General features: G+C 53.6%; 2 protein-coding genes across 2 annotated transcripts in view; one reads left to right on the forward strand and one right to left on the reverse strand.

The window, feature by feature from the left end:
- Positions 1–14,922, forward strand: part of COL8A2 (collagen type VIII alpha 2 chain) — a 29,762-nt gene extending 14,840 nt beyond the window's left edge. The window contains exons 2-3 of the mRNA XM_086863478.1: positions 5,510–5,700; positions 10,166–14,922. Coding sequence (XP_086719604.1) covers positions 5,526–5,700; positions 10,166–12,087 — 2,097 coding nt within the window. The 5' untranslated portion in view covers positions 5,510–5,525 and the 3' untranslated portion in view covers positions 12,088–14,922. The remainder of the gene's footprint in view (positions 1–5,509; positions 5,701–10,165) is intronic.
- Positions 14,923–15,656: 734 nt separating this feature from the next.
- Positions 15,657–21,418, reverse strand: ADPRS (ADP-ribosylserine hydrolase). Its single transcript, XM_023940980.2, has 6 exons — positions 21,074–21,418; positions 19,658–19,754; positions 18,715–18,922; positions 18,441–18,625; positions 18,249–18,349; positions 15,657–17,733 (listed from the first exon to the last, which is right to left on the reverse strand). The coding sequence occupies exons 1-6, from the start codon at positions 21,300–21,302 to the stop codon at positions 17,441–17,443; spliced, it is 1,113 nt and encodes a 370-aa protein (XP_023796748.1). The 5' UTR covers positions 21,303–21,418; the 3' UTR covers positions 15,657–17,440.
- Positions 21,419–21,423: the final 5 nt, after the last annotated feature.

Consider the following 21,423-nt stretch of genomic DNA (forward strand, 5'->3'; position numbering starts at 1 on the left):
CAGCACCCTCATCCTTACTGCAGCCCAGCTCTGGCACTTGGCTACTGCTCTGCTCTTTCAGCCCTCAGGGACATCGTCACATCTGTCCCCCGGGCAGGCGACCATCCCACTGGGAAGAGGAGGAGGAGGAGAGGGGAAGAAGAAGAAGGAAAGAGAAAAAAAATGAATCCCCACAAAAATGTCTTCATAACAGGAAACGTCTCATAAAATACCTGTGGTTTGGCATATGTGATTCGACTGGTCAAACTATGCACCTGGCAGGGAACCCTGTTATTAATGCTGCAGCTCTGGTATTTCGGTGGAGTGGAGGCTGGCGGGGGGATGGGACCAGGGATTTGGGGTGCAGAAACCCTCCACCGGGGCCAGGGCAAGGGGGAACATATCCTTTGGGTCTCACTCACCTCCGTGGGCAACTTCCCAGCTGTATATCAGTGAGGGAACTGCAGCACGACAGGGATGATGGCTGAGCCTTGCCCCAGGCAGGAGCCTGATGTTCCTGCAGCTCCAAACCAGGCTTTTCCACCCAGACCTGGGGGTCTCCGCCTGGGCCTGGCAGTGCCCACTCTTCTGCAGGGAAGGCCTCAGCCCCACGGCAGCGATCGCCGGTGCTCTCCACTCTTCCGAAGAGTTTTGACAGCTGGAGGTGAGGGATTAAGCCCTGAGCCATGACCGGCGGCTGCGCTCCCGGCGCACACGCCCGGGGTCACTAATCCGCTTGAGCTGAGCCCTGACCCGGCCGGGATCAACGCTGCCACCGCCCCTGATGCTGGCACTGCTGCAGGAGCCCCGGGATCCCCAGCTCCAGGCAGTGTGAGCCATGGGCAGCCTGCACCACCGTCATGCTGTGCTGGGCCGTGTCATGACCTACTGGGCTGTGTCAGGCTGTGCCATGACCTGCTGGGCTGTGCCATGCTGTGCCATGCTGGGTCATGCCATGCCATCCCGTGCCAGGCTGTGCCATGCTGTAGCATGCCATACCATGATGTACTGTGCCGTGCCATTCCATGCCATCCTGTGCCGTATCGTGCCATGCTGTGCCATGCCCTGCCATTCCATGCCATGCTGTGCCAGGCTGTGCCATGCTGTACCATTCCATGCCATGCCATACCAGGCTGTACCATGCCATGCCGTGCCATGCCGTGCCATGCCGTGCCATAGCAGGCTGTACCATGCTGTACCATGCCATGCCGTGCCAGGCTGTGCCGTGCCTATCCTGCTCCATTCAGGGCCAGGCGCGGGCACTGTGCGGGGGAACAGGTCCCTGCAGATGGGGTGGGGCGTTTTTTCTTCGTCAAGGAAAATGTTTTCTTGTTCCCTGGGCTGCTGGTGAGCGAGGCTCCAGCTCCGGCTCCGGCTCCGGCAGCGCGTCCAGCAGCCTTGGATGGGATCAGGTGTCATGCAGTTAAGGACAGGCTGGTGCCATGTCTCCCCCGCTCTCCGGTGCTGCTCAGCCGAGCTGCTCCCTGATGCCTTTGGCTTTCGCAGCCCGGCCTGCGGAAACAACGTGCTGCTCTCCCTCTTCATAGCTCACTTTTCGTTTTTGACTCGGTTTACTATTATTTTTAAAGCATGTGTAGCGCAAAGCAAATCATCGACCTCCTGCTGGACCCGGGCCAGCCCCGTGTTGGGCTTGGAAATCCTCCCTGCTTTATTTTTTATTGTAAATGACCGGAGGATGGAGCAGCTCGATGGGACACGGCGGCAGCCAAGCCTGCCTGCTCCAGCCCACCCACACGCGCCGGCTGCTCCCGGTGCTTCGGAGCAATGGGCATGGGGACAGAAACCAGGATGGGATGAGGCCTCACCAGTGAGCCTGGGATGCAATTGAAGTGCACCAAATTCCCCATTCTGCCTCATCCCTGAGCCCCTCTGCGGGGCTGGTGTGGCCCTGGGATGGATGTGGGGCCAGAGCTGGGGTGTGTGCCAGCAAGCACATGCTGTGCCCCAAACTGACCACGCTTTGACTGCCGGGTTTAAACAAGTTCCCTGTTGTGTCGACCTTTAGTCACAATGGCAGATCCCCTGTGGATCACATATATTGACTTAAAAAATAATTAGCCTCAAAGAGAGCAGGCGCAGGGCCGGCCAGGCCCTTCATTAATATTTAAGTAACAGGGGCCATAAATCAGCCCCAGCTCAGCCAACAGCCCTGGCCATGTCCATGGGGAAGCGAGGCCATGGTGTTCACAGGAACATTGCCCAGTCCACAGGCATGAGAGTGCTGACATGGGCTCTGTGGGGAGAGTGGGACACTGGGGGGCAGCAGCCTTCTTCCTTTGGGAATGACCAGGAGCATGCCAGGAACACACTGGGAGCTCACCAGGCTGCCCAGCACAAGCCACAAGCAGTTCTGGAGCGACGAAGGCAGCACAGACTAGTTGTTTTCCTGCAAGAACAAGGTGTCATTTCTTGTATCTTTTCTCATGTTTTAAGTGTGAGATTTTTTCCCTGTTCCCAGTGCTTTCATGGCATGCCAGGGGTTTTTAACACGTCTGCTCGCCACCTGCCAGGGGAGCTGACACTTGCACCATCAGCATGGCAGCGGCGGCGGCTCTGAAGCCATGCCAGGGGTCTCAGTGCTGGGTCGGGGCCCTGCTCTCCCCAGAGCCTAGCAGAGTGGTGTTGCTGGGCCCCATCCTGCTCCAGCATCCCCAGAGAACAGCATGGACCCCTCAAGTGCTGCCCCTGTATGAACCCTCCTGGCTCAGCAGCTCCTGCTGGGCTTGGCTTTGTGTCGAGGAATGGTTTTGCTCATACTGGAGTATGCTGGTGGGGGCTGGAGCTGCCTCTGTGCCCAGCCTGGTGGCAGTGCCCAGGCAGAGTAGAGTGAGTCAGGAGGGGCTACAATTGGGACCCCCAAAGCATCCCTCCTGCTCCACGTGGGAAAAAAAATTAATCTTGTGGGGTTTCTGTTTGCCATGTAAGAGCAAGTTCTTGATCCCAGACCCCAGGACAGGCAGGTGACCCCCAGGAGGATGGGCAGGTGTCCCTCAGGAGGATGGGCAGGTGACCCCTGTCTGTCTGTCTCTCTGTCTGTCTGTCTGTAGCCACCCCATACACATAGTGGATTGGCCACCATTCGCAACCTGCCAGGTGAGATGGGAGTGTCGTGTGGCTGCTCCGTGTGATTAATTATCAATTCATAACACAGGAGATTTCAAGCATGAAAGATCCTCTCCACAAGCACGTTGTGCACACTTTATCCATCATATGAGACTCCAGATGTTTCCATTTTATTGTTTTTAAATCACTGCCTGGAGAGTGCGAGTAGCAGGAGGCCTCAGTGCCAGGCATGGCCGGTGGGGACAGCACAGCACAGGAGACCCCTTTTTTTGAGGAATATCTACCTAGGGGGCTCAGGCCAGGCTCCCCCTGTTGCTCTGCAGAGACTGGGGCAGCTGGAATGACCCAGCTGAATCAAGGGGGTGGCAGAGGACACAGAGCAGGGAACTCAGTTTCACATCCAATACACAACAAAACCGTGCTCAGATTCCCTTGTCCTCTCTCCCCCTTCACTCTGGCTCCATTTTCCCTGCATCCCACATCTCACCGAGGGCTGAGGTCTCACAGAAGGAGGATGCAGTGCCTAGTAGCAAGGGGCTGAACCACCCCTGGGTGCTACTCCTATGGCAGCATCCTGAGAAAACAGCCCAGTGGAGGGGAGGAGCAGGGTGAATCCAGCTCAGGTGGGAGAGGAGAGAGCTAGGAAGGGAGGGAGGTAGAGATGGAGGCACAGAGGTCATACCAGGTAAGGAAAACAAGTAAATAGCTGATTCAGGGGTTTGTTCTCCTCTTTTATTTAACAGAAACTGTATTTTTACAGCTGCAATCCCTTAAAATGGGATTCTTTCCCCCTTAAACAAATCCTTGTAAAATAATGCTTCATAAAAAGAAGCGTTCTTCTCCTCGACCCTGAAGACAGAAAAACAATAATGACGGTGAGGCTCTGGCCATGCTGCCAAGGAGGCCAGGGCTGGCTGTTACTCGTGTCCCTGGCAGTGCCACCCGACCCACAGCCTTGGCTCCGGGTGTCTCAATGGGAATGGCACCGCTCCAGGCCCATGGCTCTGGTGGGATGGGCAAGACAGAGCTCCTCTTCCAGCATCTGTCACCCGCATCCTCACAGGGTCCATAGTGCTGCTGGTAGGGCCATCCCTGTCCCCTCCAGCCCTCAGCTGACTCCCAGACTATTTTCCAGGCACAGGAGCAGCTGTCAAGGCTGCCTTTTCCCTGGAGACTCCAAAAAACCTGCCAAGCCCTTGTGGTGTCAGGAACAATCCCATGCCAGGGCTCCCTGCTCCCTTGACTTAATTTGCTTTAATTTTGTTTTAATTTGGGTTGTTTTTTCTCTCAGCTGCAGCTTTTTTTTTTTTTTTTTTTCACTGCTGCTTCAGCAAAAGCGATTCAGGAAATTCCAATGAAACCCCGGCATGCAGCAGCCCTGCCCCTGCTCCCCGGCAGGACAGGCCAAGAGCTTAATTCTCATTAATAACCACCACAGGTCAATTACTGCAAAAAGGAGGAAAAGCAGCACAAAGCTCTGTGGCGTCATGTGTTGTTTAAGCTTCTAAAAATAAATGTTCTTTGCAAATCAATCTGTTTGCAGCTCTGCACATGCAGCTGACAGGGAGAGTTGCTAGAGGAAGAGAGTATTTATAAAGGGAGTTTATTTTAAATAAACAGGCACTTAAGGCTGCTCCCATGTCCTGTCCCTCATCCTCAGTGCAAGTTCCCAGCACTGCCTGTGAAGCGCCACAATTGAGCCACAAACGCAGCAAGTCTCTGGCTCCCACATTGAGGGTTTGGCCCAGCACCCACCTGGGAGCCTCAGCCCCCACTGACTGCCCCCAGGGAAGGCAGGGCTTGGCAGTGGCAGCCTATGCCTCTCACAGGGGCCTGCTCACTTGAGGGATGTGACAGCAATGCTGGGATCAGTGGGCTGCAGGTCTCATCTGCCTTTTTTCCCCCCTCTTATATTTGTTAAAAATGTATAAGGCATGTGAGAGTTACCACAGACACTCAGGGAAGCTTCTGTAAGACTCCACTGGGCACTCCCGTGGTTGGTTACAGTGCAAGATGAGGGAAGAGCCTCAAGCGGTGCTAGGGGTTGTTCAGGCTGGACATCAGAAAGAATTTCTCTGTGGAACGGGCTGTGAGACATTGGAAGGGGCTGCCCAAGGAAGTGGTGGATTCCAAATCCCTGGAGGTGTCCAAGGAACAACTGGATGTGGCACTCAGTGTTTTGGGGCTAGTGGCAAGGTGGGGATCAGTCACAGGTTGGCCTCAATGGTCTTGGAGGTCTTTTCCAATCTCAGTGATTCTGGGATTCCATTCTATAAACTGTATTTACCATGCATCTCCCAGCTGTGGTGTATCGGGATGGGCAGCATGATCTCTGAGCCACAAAAATGCAAATTCAAGGGAGTCCTTCTCCCACGGGGATTTCCAGCTGGTCCTGGTGAGGTGGGGGTGTGTACCCAGTCTCACTGTTGCTTTGTCACTGTTGCAGGAGCCGTGGGAGCAGGATGCTGCCAGACGTCGTGGTACTGCTGCTGATGCTGGGGACGATGGTGATGGTTCTGGGCCCTCGCTCAGCCACAGGCGGCGGCGTGGGGGGCTACGCTCAAGTCAAGTACATGCAGCCCATGGTGAAGGGACCCCTGGGACCTCCGTTCCGTGAAGGCAAAGGGCAGTACCTGGGTAAGGGATGTACTCTGTGGGACTGTGGGAGGACACGGGGCAGTGGGGAGGGGACATGGCACCTCAGAGCAGTTGTCATCCTCTACCCTCAGGGTCAGAACTCCTGGGAGCTGCCTGGCACAGCTGCAGGTGCTGCTGTCCAAAACACTTTGGGCCAAGCATGGAGGGACCATTTTGATCTCTAACCCAGTGCAAAAGGACAGGATGGACACGGGTAGAGGCTCAGCAGGGAAGTGAAGCCCTTTGCTGGGGCTGGGAGGACACCCATGGGTCCCTTGTTCTGGGAGCCAGGGGACACAGGGGACCCTCCAGCCTCTGGGTCCTGCCCTCCTGCCCCTTCCCAGCAGAGCGAGGCACAGAAGTCCCAGCACTCACCATCTCTGCCTCTCCTTGCTGTTAAACCTGAGCTGTCCTGGCAAGGCTTTTTCCACTCCTCCACCTATTCCATTTCCTTGTCTGCATTTTGCACCAGCTGGGAAAGGAAAGAGTGCCAAGGCTGGAGCTGAGACCCAGCCTGGGGAGGGAAGAGCAGGAGAGAGACATTTCCTTTCTCAGAGAGCAGCGACCAGAAACTCCACATGTGTTAAATCGCTCCCCACCAAGTGATGTGCACCCAGAGAGGCAGAGGCACCGGGGTCATTGTTCTGCACAGCTGGGGCTCCAGCACCTCAAGCCTTCTGTAACCTGTCCCCAGCTGCCCTGCCTGCATCCACCTCAGTGCTGACACCACCATAGGATGGGGCACTGCCAGGCTTGGGTATCCAGACCCACCAGGTCGGTGCTTGGCCCTTGGGAAGAGCACTGGAGCTTCCCCACAGGTTGTCACAGACTTGGACCTTCCCAGGAACTGAAGTCTTGGCTCTGGGAGGAGAAACTGAAGAAGGCTGGGCCACTGGTGGCTTATTTACTGGAGGGCTGAATGTCTTATCAGGAGTTCAGCTCAGCACATGTGTCAGAAAACACACAGCAAAACCTGGAGCTGAAGTGTGCTACAAGCCCCCCTCTCCCTGCCCCTTTCCCAGCTGTTGTAAAGCTGCTCCCTGAAACCCAGCCAGAGCCAAAACCTTCCAGCGTAGCACAGGAACACTTCAGCTGCTGGTGGGACTGGATTCAAATATCTCCCTGCTGTTCTCCCTTCTTTTTTTTCCTTCTTTCTATGCATGGGAGTGGCTTGCATTGCCTCTGAGCAATGCTGTCTATGCTGGGGAGAGCAGCAAGTGTGCCAGGCTGGGACAAGGAGGAGTTTGGACAAGCTCTGCCAGGTTAGACCGGGCAGAGGGGACGTTGAGGCAGGGCAGAGCACAGAAGTCCCCTGGACATTACTCCTCTAAAACCCTTGGGAAAGAGAGGACAGGTGGGGGACAGGAGAGGGGGACACAGTGACAGCTGCAGCCCAGGCCGCCGGCTGTGGGGCCACACAGAGGCAGCTGGGGAAGCCAGTGCCTCCTGGATCCCACCGAGCTCCCATCTCTGCTTAACCTCTAATTTGGCAAAGGAAATCCCTGCTGGCCTTCTGCCCTGCTCAGGGAGCTCAGCTGGCTGGCCATGATGGCACAGGGCTGTGCCATGCCTCTGCGGGTTACCCTGACCCGGTGGGAGCTGTGTGGGGTCCCCGGGCTGCCCCAGCCTGGCCTGGGGACCAGGGGGCTCCCTCCTGCCTCCAGGTGCCATCTGGTGAGTGACAGGTTTCCTCAGGGTGCCAGACACCTTTTCTCACTCAAAAATAGCTACCCCAGAGCATAGAGTGAGCTCAGGGGAGGAGACGCTGCTAAATGCTGAAATGCTCAGGACGTTGAAGCAGAGACTTGCATACTGGGATTTCCTTTGGCTTAATTTAAACCATGTAGATGGCCCTGCAGCCAGGTAAACCCACAAGTGAGTGCTGTGCTGGGACACCCACTGCTGGGAGACAGTATGAGAGGTGCTAAAACACTGATCCACAACATCCCGTGAGCCTGTGAAACTCTCTCACGAGACAGGGCTTGGCAGCCACTCTGGAACAAGCTCAGCTGGGCTCTGCCACAGAGCAGCCAACCTCTCCTTCCTGCAGTGTCATCTGGCCGTGCTGGCCAGACCCACTGCTGGCTGCTCATGGCTGGGAACCACTTCCCATCCTAATGGATTATTCCTCTTGCTGGCCAGTCTGCGCTGCTGGGTCCCTTCTCCAGGCAGGAGGGGTCCTTAGCAGGATGAACGCAGCTCCATAGGGGCTGCAGCTCCCACTTGGCCATGTCCATGTTCCTCAGGAGGTGGAAAGCTCCTTGGTGCCCAGGTGGGAGCTCCCAGGGGGTCATTCCTGCCCAATCCCCTTCCCACTGCCCCAGCTGGCTCTGCGTTAACATTCATGGCAGCTCAGTTCATGCTTCAAGGGGAACACAGAACCCCACGCTAGTGCTGCGAAGCACAGAGCTCCGAGACATGTGTCTGTGGTAAGACATGGGCTTTTGAAATTTGATACCAATGGGGCTGCAGTGTCCCAGTTTCTCGCTGCTGATGGCCCCGGTTTGGTTTTCCTGTCTGCTTTTTTGGCCGCCTGCAAGCTGGCAGCTCCTGCCTGGCGTTTCTCTCCACTGCCTTGTGTGAGAGAGTGTGTGTGTGCTTTTTCCTTCCTTTGTGGGTTCAGCTGTAGATCCTTGTTCTGATTCCATGCAAAATGACCTAGAAAACTAATTCATTTCAAACCATTGCAAGGAAAAAAAAAAAAAAATTAAAAAATGGGGGGAGAAAACACATTGAAATAATTTTCTGGAGGATTTTTTTCCAGAATTCAAATCCTAGAAATAGTGCAGCACTGCACAGCTCCCTTGTCCTCTTTCCCACACCATTTTCCGGGGTGAGGAGCAGAAGTTTGCAGAAATCTAGCGGCAGTGTCATGACAGACAAGTATTTCCTTCATCAAGAGAGCCAAGTGACCGCAGCTACAGCTGAGGGTGTGGGCCAGGCTTTGATTTATAGATAAGCTCTAAAAATGTTTCCATCACCCAAATGAAAACACAGCAGCACTGGGCTGGGAAGGGCCAGAGCTAATTGCTGTGTTCAGGGCAGGAAAAGCCACCTCCAATGCTCCGGGAGCTGTGCCTGCTGCTGCCACAGTTATTCTTTTCATGTGTCTCAAATCTCCCATAAGCTTTTCCCGTTAACTGAGGAAATCTCCATGCTGGCGGATCACAGCACGTGTGTCTGTGCTCCCAAAGCCCAGCTTGGCTCACTGAGGAGGCCAGACTGGCAGACCTTGGGGACCTGTGGCCTTGTATCCTGCTCCCACCCCAGGCAGGATCCATCCCCATCCCAGGAACTCATCCATATAGATCTCTTTCCAACTGGAATGGTCTCCCTTGGGCAGATTTGATTTAAATTCACCCAAGATGTCACAGCCCTTTCCTCTGCCTTTCACATTTCTTATTATCGTCCCATGTACATGTGACTGTTGAGTATTTCCTTCATTTCAAACTGCCCAAAAAAAGAGTTTGTCAAATTTATTCTTTCTCACCCTTTCCTGGTGTCATGTGGGAGGTGACACCCTGCCAGGGCCAGCCTTGAAGAGTTATTTATGCTCACATCTGTGCTTTCAATGCTGAGTTATGGTGGGCATGTCATCTGCCTCTCCTTGCCTTTGGAGTCTCTCATCCCATTAGTTTCTTTCTTATATCCGTTTGCAAAAGACCTCAATAAATTCTTGAAATGTCAAGAGGTTGTGGCCTATTCCCAGCTGGGCTCACTCATTTGGATGGACCTGAGGCTGCATTTCCCTCCCAGCTCTTGGCTTCTCCTCCATCCCCAGAGCTTTTTTGCTCTTTGGTTTTTCTCTGCCTTGCTGGACTCGGGAGCTGTGCCAGCAAGCACTGTGGGCATGGCCTAACCCATACACCCATTGCCTCCTCAGGCTCTCAAGTACATGTCCAAGAGTTCTCTTTTTAATCCAAAAGGATTAAAGGCCCTGGAGTTGTGGGACGGGCTGAGGGATTATCCTCAGACTTGGCTCACTCTGTCGCCATCCTCTCAGCTAAGCCCAGGCAGGAGCAACTGAATCCCACGGTGCTTTTGAGGCTGCTGGGAAGTGAGGCAGCTGGAGGTTTGAATCCAGCTCCAAAAACACCCTACAGTGACTCATCACCAAATAGCCCTGCCAGAACCGAGAGCAAGCACTGGCACCTTCCATGGTGTCACCTGACATCATGGAGGGACATAAAACTGGAATGAGAACTCTGGGCTTTGGCCTTGCCTCAGGACAACCCTGCTGATGAGGGGGTTCAGGAAGCTGCTGTGGCAATATTTAAGTGGAAGGGTCCCCCTTCTAGCCCAGCCCAGCCCAGCCCAGCCCAGCCCAGCCCAGCCCAGCCCAGCCCAGCCCAGCCCAGCCCAGCCCAGCCCAGCCGTTGTTGAACGTATCCCTGTTCCAACATCCCAAGGACGCTCCTTGCCCACAGACAGCTCCAGTGACACTCTGCGTCTCCTCTCTCCACAGACATGCCGCCGCTGCTGCCCATGGACCTCAAAGGCGAGCCAGGTCCGCCAGGAAAGCCCGGCCCGCGTGGACCCCCCGGGCCTCCCGGCTACCCAGGAAAACCGGGCACGGGGAAGCCAGGAATGCACGGCCAGCCTGGGCCCGCTGGGCCCCCTGGCTTCTCGGGCATTGGGAAACCCGGCATCCCAGGACTCCCCGGAAAGGCTGGTATGAAAGGGATGCCCGGAGCCAAGGGCGAGCCTGGCATGCGTGGGGAACAAGGGCCGAGGGGACTTCCTGGCCCGCCGGGGCTGCCCGGGCCAGCCGGCCTGTCTGTCAGTGGGAAGCCGGGTCCCCAGGGCGGCCCCGGCCTGCCCGGGTTTCGGGGAGAGCCTGGCCCGAAAGGAGAGCCGGGTCCCCGCGGCGAACGAGGAATGAAGGGTGAGAACGGCGTGGGGAAGCCAGGCTTACCGGGGCCCCGGGGGAACGGGGGCCCTCCCGGCCCCGCGGGGCCCCCGGGGCCCGCCGGCGTTGGGAAGCCTGGCCTCGATGGGCTGCCGGGCGCGCCCGGGGACAAGGGCGACATGGGGCCCCCGGGCGGGCCGGGTGTCACCGGGGAGCCCGGCCCTGTGGGGCCGCGGGGACCCCCCGGGATAGATGGGATCGGTGTCCCGGGTGTCGCGGGGGTGCCGGGAATACAGGGCCCCATGGGACCGAAGGGAGAGCCCGGGATCCGCGGCCTCCCTGGCCTGCCAGGCCCCACGGGCTATGGGAAGCCAGGCATGCCCGGGCTGAAAGGAGACCGCGGGCAGCCCGGGGCACAGGGAGCCATTGGCGATAAGGGGGAGCCCGGCGTTGATGGGGAGCCGGGCGAACCAGGCCCTGTCGGCATCATCGGCCCGCCGGGCCCGCCGGGGTCCATGGGGCTGCCGGGCAAGCACGGGCTGCCCGGCCCCAAGGGGGACGTGGGGCCGAGCGGGCCCCCGGGAATGCCGGGGATGCGTGGAGACCAGGGCCCGAACGGCTTCGCGGGGAAGCCGGGGGTGCCGGGAGAAAGGGGCCTGCCCGGGTCACTGGGACCTCCCGGCCCAACGGGCCCCAAAGGTGAACCAGGGTTCATCGGCCTTCCGGGGGTGCCTGGATTGACGGGTGGCCCCGGGCCCAAAGGGGACGGTGGGATCCCGGGGCAGCCGGGGCTGAGGGGCCCCTCCGGCATCCCGGGATTGCAAGGACCTGCTGGTCCCATGGGGCCTCAGGGGTTACCTGGCTTGAAAGGGGAGCCCGGTCTCCCTGGCATTCCCGGTGAGGGGAAGACCGGCGAGCCTGGCATGGCTGGACCTATCGGCCCACCTGGAATGCCGGGAACACCGGGGCTGAACGGGCCACCAGGCCCACCGGGGCCACCTGGGCCACCAGGAGCGCCCGGGGTGCTGGACGAGACGGGCATCGCAGGGCTGCACCTGCCAGACGGTGGCGTGGAGGGAGCTGTGCTGGGCAACGGGAAGCCGGGCAAGCCTCAGTATGGCCGTGGAGAGCTTGCTGCCCGCATCGCCCCGGCCTTCACTGCCATCCTCACCTCCCCCTTCCCCGCATCCGGCATGCCCGTCAAGTTTGACCGGACCTTGTATAATGGACACAATGGCTACAACCCAGTCACCGGGATCTTCACCTGCCCCATATCTGGAATCTACTACTTTGCCTACCATGTGCACGTCAAAGGGACCAACGTTTGGGTGGCATTGTATAAGAACAACGTGCCGGCCACCTACACCTATGATGAGTACAAAAAGGGGTACCTGGACCAGGCCTCGGGCAGTGCTGTGCTTGAACTCAAGGAGAATGACCAGGTCTGGGTACAAATGCCCTCGGACCAGGCCAATGGGCTGTACTCCACAGAATACATCCACTCCTCCTTCTCTGGGTTCCTGCTCTGCCCCACATAACGGCTGTTGGGCACTTTTCCTTTTCACCCACTTTAGCCATAAACTGTCTTCTCTTTTTTTTTTTATAAAAAAGTGTTTTAAAATTAATGCAAAAAAGAAAAATCACTGGGAAGAACGCGCAAGACATTGTCATGAGACCTTGCTTCACGCTGTTTGATCCAGGAGTCGAGAGTAATTGGGAAGGAGACATCTATCCATGTACCTTTCTTTTTGGGGGGGAGGGAGAAGGGAGGGAGGGGAGCAACTTCCTCAACAAAGCACATTTGGAATAAATACCCCAGTGAATGGACATCAAACACAGGAACACACTTGGGATGGCAAGGATCTGGCTGTGTGACCCAGAGAGGGTCAGCTGGAAGACCAGACCCCTGTGGTCTGTATCAAGTGCCCTCATTTCCCATTTGGAATGCTAGATAAATAAATCCAGCTGTGTCATGGCTGGCATGTTTGGTAACCAACGCAGGGTCCCGGGCACTTACACAGATCCGTACAGCAGCAGGGATCCACGCTGGATTGAGAAATTTCCTTCCAAACCATAAGATGCCCAAGTTTCAGGCTCGCTGACACCTGTTTTTCCAGACTGTGCTTTGGGGCAGTCTCTCCAATTCACTCCGGATTCAGTATGGTTGGATTTATAATCCTAAAGAGTGGAACACTTTGCATAAGCACCTTCTTCTAAGAAGTAAATATTATTTTTAACCCTCCCCCCCAGCACCTTTAGGAATAAAATCATCCAGGCACTGGTACCTGGGAGGATGCCACGACCGGTTGCAGGCAGTGAGGGAAGCTGGGACCCTCATGATGAACAACGATCTGCTCTCTCCATTCACCTGCTGGGAAGTCCAAGGGCTGGTCCTGTCCTGTCTGTCTCTGCAGCCCAAAGACTTGCTTGGCCTCAGGAGCATCTCTGCTCACATAAGGATGGCAATGTGAGGCCAGCTCACGGTGCTGCCAGCTGGTGTGACATAAGGAAGTGCCACTGATGGACAACTTGCTTTTCTTGTCTCACTATTTTGGGATGTGTGAACTCTTGCATTGGTGTCCCCCCTTTCTCTGGGGATCTTGGAATTAAGAAAAAATAGTGCTGGTTCTAACTTTCCAAGCAGTGATTTCACCATGGTGCTAAGACCCATTTAAGAACATCATTTACAAGTGTAGTGCAATACGTACCTGTGACAGGGCACCAGCCCTGGGGCCACTCCGTGACTTAGGTTGCCTGTCGTTACCACTTTGTCTCTCTAATGCTTGGAGCATTACTGACCTGAGCATGAGCTACAGAGCTCTAGGCCAGGCATGATGACACTGCCCCACACAGATCTTGTGGCTCTGCAGGTTTTGTTAAAGTAGAGCAGTCACTGCCACTTCCAGGACAGGGATGCTGCACATCCCAGGCCAGGAGCATGCTGCTGCAGTCAATCCATGTGCATATTCCACTGCATGTCCCTCTGCAAAGGCACATCCCTGAGAAACAGCAACAATTTGGTCACCAGCTCTGAGCTTTGCATTTTCCTAAAGCCTGTCTGATGGCCAAAGAAATGCAGTAAGACTGGGACTGGGCTTGTTTCCAGATGGACTCTTGAGATATTTAAACAACTTTTCCTATTTCCGTTTTGCTTGTTTGTTTTCTCCTCAAGCCTGTCCTGTGTTTCTGTCTCTTGCCATTCAGGCCTTCCTTTTAAAAACTCACCTATCCCTGAAATTAAGAAACACAAGAAGGAAATTTGCAGTTGGAAGGCCAGTGCTCTGGGCACTGCCTGTTGGGACTGTGTGTCCCCTCCCTGTGAATTTCTCTCCTTAAAGCTGCAAGTTTCATGCAGAGATGAAACTCCTCAAGCTGAAAGGTGTCTGATCCCACTGGACGTTTTTAACTCCTGAGAGCAGGGTCAGGACCATTTGGGTTGTGGTCCTAACAGGTTATTTCCCAGCAGGAACAGGAACAGTCCCTAAAATTAAAAGTGGAAGCTTAGATGATTTTTCCAAGCCCAGGTTTGGTAAGGGAGGGTTCTGGGAGGGGATTTGTCTCCTTTTCTGTGGAGAACAGAGGGATTTGAGCTGGTCCAGCCTTGCACAGGGCCAGGAGCTGCCACGCCTGGTGGGAGCTTCATGCTGCTCCTCAAAGCAACTTATTTATACTGTGCCTAATCTACAGCCCATCTCTTCTTGTTCTGTTCTGCTTCATTCCAGACTTCTTGTTCAAGCTGGCAAAAAGCAACAACCAAACTTCTCACTGTAACCACCCCCATATTGAGTTTGTGCTGTAGATACTGTTTTGTAATTCCACTTTCCCTTCACGTGCAGAGCGAACCCATAACCACCCCTCACAGCTATTTAACCTCTTACATTTACACACTAATGGAAAGCAAAGATATTACACGCACATAGTTAGGCTAAAAAAAAAAAAAAAAGATGCACAGGATGAGGGAGGCTGTTCACTCTTCCGAAGGGGTTTTTTTCTGGAATACTGAGTACATATTAGCCAGCAGAAAGGATTATTTTCTGTTGTGTGTGTGAGCGCATGGGATTTTGGTTTCAATCACAAGAATAAAAAAGGTTGGGTTGGATGAGGTATGTCTATTTTTAATGCTGAAAACTGCATTAGTTGTGCATTTTTATATACAAATTCTTACTATTTTTTTTTAAATTTGCCTCTAGTATCTTCATTTTTAACCTAGTATATAGAGGTTTTTAGTTTTGTAAATACTTACTACATGCACTGTCCTAGTAAAAGTTGGTTTAAAATGCACTCTTTGTGACCCAAAACTGACCTGCTCTTCACAACTAAAACTGCAGTACTTGATTGTATTGACAAACATCAATAAAACTTACTGTATAGAGGGTGGGCTCAGCTGTGCTTTGTCCTGGGACTTACTCTGTCTCATACAGTTCTCTTACACTGTATTCCCACCTCAAATCATCTCGCTTATTCCCAGCACATTCCCTAATTAACAGCCTTATGCAAAACATTATTGCATGCTTCTTGTGATTAAGACTCCAGAAACTCAGTTTTAGAAAAGGTTGAAATCCATGTCCTTACAGCTGGTGATTTTTAATTTGAGTGACTCAAGTTGAAGTCTTAGAATTCCCTTTTCTTTCCATGTGTTTTTTTCCTCATGATTTTTTTTATCCTACATCACACACCTTGTGCACAGCCAGCCTCCATCCTGAGTGAGTCAGGAACACTCAGGACTGGTGACTTACCTGTAAAGCACCTTCACAGGCGCACAGTCCAAAGAGAAGAATTTTCCCACCTGATCTCACCTGGCAGAGGCAAAACTTTTCCAGGGAAGCTTGGCTGACACACAGGCAACTTCAAAAGCTCATTCCAAGGAGAAAGCCATCCTCCTGCCTAATGCGGTTCCAAGTGAATTCCCTGGTCTCTGCACCATCATCACATGCTGGATTCCAGCACCTGAACTCCTTCCACAGGCTAAGGAAAAGGGGCCTTTCCAAAGGCCCTCCCTGCAATGCCCAGCATCAACTCACCCTTGTACCAAGAACCACTCCTGGTCCTCTTGCCACTGAGGATGCACAACTTCATGACTTGAGTGAAAACAGCAAAGCAGTGGCTATTTAACAAAGATAACTGAGGGATTTTACTTCTTTCCAAGGAAACTAGGGCTCTAGTCTTTAAACAGGAGCTCTTTGCTTGTCAGGAGTTCCAAACATTTAAAATTATAAAGCTGCTTCTTTTAAAGAAAAGAAAAATATCTTCTTTTACATAATTACATTAACCTGGTTGCCCCTCTGGCAGAATAATGTAGAAAACCTGTTATTTTACAGCTCAGATCTGCAGCACAATACAAAAATATACAACAGACAAAAATTCCACATGTTCCCAAGACAAGAATCCATTTATACAAGGAAAACCCATTTAGAGCATCACACAAAAGACTGGAACTTGAAGGAAGCAGACTACAGGGAAAACTGGAAGGACCCATGGCAGCCAGATCCCCACATGTGCATGCAGCCTAACACAGCCACCATGTGCTGACACCACTGGGGAGCACCATGGCCATTTCCCAGTGTCACAAGACATACTGGAGAAATAACAAGAGTTACACTGTTACATTTAAGTTTATAAACATTTCCATATGAAGACTTTTTGTTTTCAATTATTAAACAGTTTCCAACCCTTTATAGATGTGCCATTCCCAAGCTGTTTCTCCCTTTTTGACCAGCTCCACTAGGAAAAGGTTTTAAATGTAAAATTCTGGAACACAGTTGTGCTAGAATGTTCTTGGCCACCAGTACCAGCTTCTTTTAAATACTGATGTCCCCAATTAACCCACCTTTCCCTTTAATTTTGGGGCAGTTTTTACCAAGTACAGAGGCTAAGACTGTGATAAGTGACCTCCTGCATCCTGCTCAAGTCACTTTTGTGGCTGACTGCAGCAGAACCAGGCATTCTATCCCTGTACTACCTCCACTCCCAGATCTGCACTCCACAGAAGCTGGACTCTTATGTGGATCTGTTTCAGTTTGGGGTACTCTGTAATTCAAACAGGAATGTCACTTGGTGCTCTGGGCATATACAGGATGCATGGATTAGGAACATGGGAGCAGCCAGAGTGGCTGCAGCAGTGTAACAGCAGCTGTGCAAGGGGGCACAAAGTGCAGCACGTGCCTGCTGGATCATAGGGTCAAAGACGAGGAAGAGAGCAGCAATTAGTGACACCAGCAGGGACAATGAGCCAGCTGAGATTGTCTGCAGGCATCAAAGGTTTCTCACAGAGCCATCAGCAATGAAAGAAATCCCTTCTCCCTTCACTGGCCCTTCTCATTCTGCCTTTAAGGCAACAAACCTTCCCAGAAATCTACACTCCATTATCCCAATTTAGCATAGGTGACACCTGGGCCATCAGGCCTCTCTGGTGACTCTTATGACATCCCTTATTTGGCCAGCTGAGGATGACCTGCTGCTGTACCAGGAGTGTGGATCATCCCAAAGCCACTGGACAAGCCACTGACCACCAAAACAGCCCACAGACACAGGAGCAGAGTAAAACAGGGAGAATGTCCGCAGATTCAGACACCTGCCAGTAACTGCAATGACAAATGGCACAATGGTGGACAAAGCAAGCAGCAGAAATCCTATGGAAATGAGACACTTATGTACACTCAGGGAGCTACACCCACTGTCCAAGTGCAGCCACTTCCCAGCTGATCTGTGACTGAGGGGGATGTCCCCTCTTTTCCAAGCTGGCGCTGGCTCCCAGCTCCCAGCAGCAAGCACCCTTCCCAGGTGAGGTTCGCTGGCGTTGGCCGATGATGCAGATCCACCACTGGGTCTGACCAGAGAAGCAGAGCTGACCATTCCTTCGCCTTCAGAAAAGCCCTGGTGCTGCCCCAGAGCTCAGAGCCGCTGGCAGTAGAGTTCATAGAGGCTCTTGGCCATCCTCTGGGTCTCCTGGAAAGCCTCACAGCTCTGCTCCCAGCTCGGGGGCACCTGCTCCTCCCCGTAATAGGCGCCGGCAATGGCCCCCGCCATGGTGGCGATGGTGTCCGTGTCTCCCCCCAGGGAGATGCAGAAGATGATGGTTCTCTGCAGGGCGTTGTAGTGGTCAGGAATGTCAGGATCAGTGTCCATGCAGCGCAGGAAGGAGTAAATGGCAGTGGGGACGGAGCGCAGTGCAGCGATGCCATTGCCTGGAACACACCCTGTCAGTACCCTCTGGGCTTCCATCCTTTTCCCTTCCTACTGCAACTTGATGTTGCCAGTAACTTTCCATAACGATATCATGGATTTTACCAGGAAAAGGTGCATAAGTTTGTCCCTCAGAAACTCCCCAGTTCCCCAGTACCACTCACATCCTGCAGAGCAATTCCCAGTTACCCCAGTACAGCCTGGCCATACACATCTACTCATTCCCATTCAACATGATGGCCCAATAGCCCTTAAAGAGATCTTGGAATATTAAGAAACATTAAGCAATGTAAATTTCCCTTAGCAAGACATTTTTTTCATATCAATACATAGAGAAAATCACTGGGTTGAGACTCAGAATTCCTGATTGGTAAGCACAGGCTGCTTTTTCAGCACATTCTGTACCTGACAGGCAGCACAGGCTGAAGAGGAATCTGGGGGAATATACATCTACCAGGCTTGCTGAGTTAGTCCTGCTTCCAGCTTTCCTAATACTTGTACTAAGAAACGTACTCACCCAACTCAAACAATACATCTGCTTTGGGAACACTGCTGAGCTCCAAAAATTCCTTGATTTTCTTTAGACGCCTGGAAAATGGTAAATCCTCAAACCCCAGCCTGCAAAGTGAGAGTACAGTCAAGAGGAGAGAACGTGAAGAGCCAGAACAAATCACCACAGCAGGGCTGGGGCTTTCCCCAAGCTACTCACGCTCGGGCATCACTGAGAGACTTGTCATTTGCCTCCACATGTTCCATGTGGCTGATGAGCTGCTCCAGGAAGGTTTCCCTGCTGAGCCCTTCCTGCAGTGCCAGGTGCACAGCCAGGGCCTGCAGGATGGCCCCATTGTAGCCCAGGGAGTTGGCGTGGGTCAGCTCTGCGCTCAGCTTCGCAAACTGCCAGAGACACCCCAGTGTCAGAAAAGCTTCCTGGGACACTCCCCTGGCAGCAGGGACACCCAGAGAAGCCCAGAATGTTCCATTACCTTCTTGACATCCTGGACGTCCGAGTAGACGAGGGAGATGCCGGCCACTCTCATGGCCCCGCCATTCCCATAGGAGCCCTTCCCATTGAACTGGGCTCTAGCAGGCTCAAACACATCGTTGCACTTGGGGCTCAGGAGCTTCTTGAAGACATTGACCACGGCCATCCCATAGCCCCTGTTGGGCTCCTTCTTGTATTCCTCAGCAAACCTGGTATGGGCAGGGTGGGAAAACACCCAGGGGTTTGGTCTGTTACTTGGGGTTTGTGATTGGATGAAGCCTCTTGCTAAAGTGAATTAATAACACACATGTAAATCAGTGACAGTCAGGCTCAGTGATTCAGTTCTGCAGGGAAACAATTCCCAAAGAACAGTGTGAAAGAAGGATGTATAAACATCACCTTCCATAACCCACTGTTTCCCTCTCAACTCTGCCTCAAAATAGAAGCAAACTAGAAACATTTCCAAGGGTCACAACCACAAGGAAAGTCTTTTGTTCAAGTTCAGTGGAAGAGTTTTCTAAACAAAGAAATGCTTTCCCTTAAGTGGAACCAAATGCTCTCAGGGCTGGGGATTCAACAGGAAAACAGATCATAAAGTCAAGCTGAACTCACTGCTATTCTCTCTCTAAATTAAGGGTAGTACAAACATAAATAGCAACAAATAAACATGAAACAAAATGTTTCTGGACTCTCTAAGCATTCTCCTCCCCAAAGGTGAACACACACAAAGCTGACACACAGTAGCACTGCCCTGTCAAGGCAGCTTGACTCCACACTGAAGCTGACGCTGCTGCATGTCCCAGGCATGGCAAAGCAACAACAAACAAAAGGATTAACCACCTCTTTCCTAACTTTAAATAATTAGAATTAGTCTGCCTCAGGCCCTGACCCCTTCCACAGACAGTCACAGTGATGGTTACACCTTCAGGAAGCCTCATCCTCACCTCTTGGCCATGTCAACCTCATCGAACTCCTGCTTGGCCAGAAGTGACTGCACCACCGACCTGCTCATGGCTGTGTCATCTGTGTACGGCAGCGACTCTGCAACGGGAGGGCAAAGAGTGACACCAGCAGCCACAGACAAACTGCTCCTGCCCTTTGCCAGCACCACCCTCATCTCCAAGGCCTGACTGCCACAAATTGCTTGGAACAGCTGTGGTTGTCCCTGGATCCCTGGCAGTGTCCAAGGCCAGGTTGGACAGGGCTTGGAGCAACCTGGGACAGTGGAAGGTGTCCCTGCCCATGGCAGGGGGTGGAATTGGATGATTTTTAAGGTGCCTTCCAACTCAAATCTGTCTGGAATTTAAGTTCTCCAGCACTCTGAGGTTGACACTGCCACGGTTGTCAGAGTAAGGAGACACAGCCAGGGAGCTGCATCCACAGCTATAATGACACAGAATATACTTCAAGATTAGTAAGAGCAAGGAGAAAATGTATGACATCCAGAGGCATATATATGGACAAGAGTCAGGCCAACACAGAATCACAGATTTCCAGGATAGTCTGGGTTGGAAATGACCTTAAAACCCACCCTGTTCCACTTCCTGACATGAGCAGGGACACTTTCTACTATCCCAGGTTGCTCCAAGCCCCATCCAGTCTGGCCGGGAACACTTCCAGGAATGGAGCAGCTACACCTTCTTTGGGTAACCTGTGTGTCAGGGCCTCTCCACCCCCATAGGGAAGAATTCCTTCTGAGTATCCCATCTAACCCTCCTCTCTGGCAGTGGGAAGCCATTCCCTGTGTCCTGTCACTCCAGCCATTTGTCAATAAACTCAATCTTTCCTGCAGACTCCTCTCATACACTGGAAGGCTGCAATCACTTCCTAAGAGCTGAATAACAACTCTGTTCTTCTCTCGCTCTTGTACTCAAGTTTTGGTAGCACTGCTCACTGCTGACACCCCAGCACTGTCGCACCCATTCACAGCACACTCCACCTCAGCTCCCTGGAGTAGGAGCAGCACGCCGAGCAGAGCAAACCACACGTCCCTCTGCATCAGCGCTGTCCCTAAGGAATTCCTAGGAAATCAGGCATGGGTGTTGAATCCCCACAGCACAGGGGCCCAGAGCAGGGCAGGGGACAACCAGGGCAGTCACAGCAGAGAATGCCACATAACCAGGTGAGGGGTAAGGACCTGGGGGTCCCACGTTTCAGTGGAGCAGAAGTGTTGCAGGTTTTTCAGGTTGGGCGCACCCCAAAGCCCAGTCCTGGGGGTGCTGAGGGACTGGGGCACAAACATCCCAAAGCCAGAACACCCAGGGGAGTTCTGGGACCTAACCCGAACCTCTGGGGTGCCGAGTGCCGTGCGGGGTTTGTGAAGGGGGACCAGGGGATGTGCCACGCTCCCCCCCACGCACCTCCACGTGTGCTCCCTGCCGCTTCCCCTCCCTCCTCAGGCGGCGCCGGTTCCAGCCCTTTGAGGAAACTCAGCAGTTCCGGCAGCTTCACGACGCTCCTGCCTTCGAAAACAGCTCCCAGGCAATCACCCAACAACGCCCCGGCCAAGCAGCCCCGGAACCGAGCGAGGCTTGGCCGGGGACGAGCCGGGAGCCGCCCGGGGCCTGAAGCAGGACCCGCCGCCGCCATCTTGCCGTGCGCGGCGCCTTCTTCCTCCGGGCCGCCAGGGGGCAGTGAGCACACCGGCCTCTAGCGGCCCGGAGGACCAAGCTGCCCACAGCACAGCCGCCTGCTCCTTTAATCCCTCCTG

The sequence above is a fragment of the Cyanistes caeruleus genome, chromosome 26 (assembly GCF_971803275.1).
Source record: "Cyanistes caeruleus chromosome 26, bCyaCae1.hap1.1, whole genome shotgun sequence".
NCBI lineage: Eukaryota > Metazoa > Chordata > Aves > Passeriformes > Paridae > Cyanistes > Cyanistes caeruleus.

Excerpts from the sequence above, each read along its gene's own strand:
- ADPRS (XM_023940980.2), bottom strand. The coding sequence starts at position 21,302 with ATGGCGGCGGCGGGTCCTGCTTCAGGCCCCGGGCGGCTCCCGGCTCGT. Across the intron at positions 18,626-18,714 it reads ACGTCCAGGATGTCAAGAAG|TTTGCGAAGCTGAGCGCAGA; the intron begins GTAATGGAACAT and ends TGTCTCTGGCAG. Across the intron at positions 18,350-18,440 it reads TCTCTCAGTGATGCCCGAGC|GCTGGGGTTTGAGGATTTAC; the intron begins GTGAGTAGCTTG and ends CTCACTTTGCAG.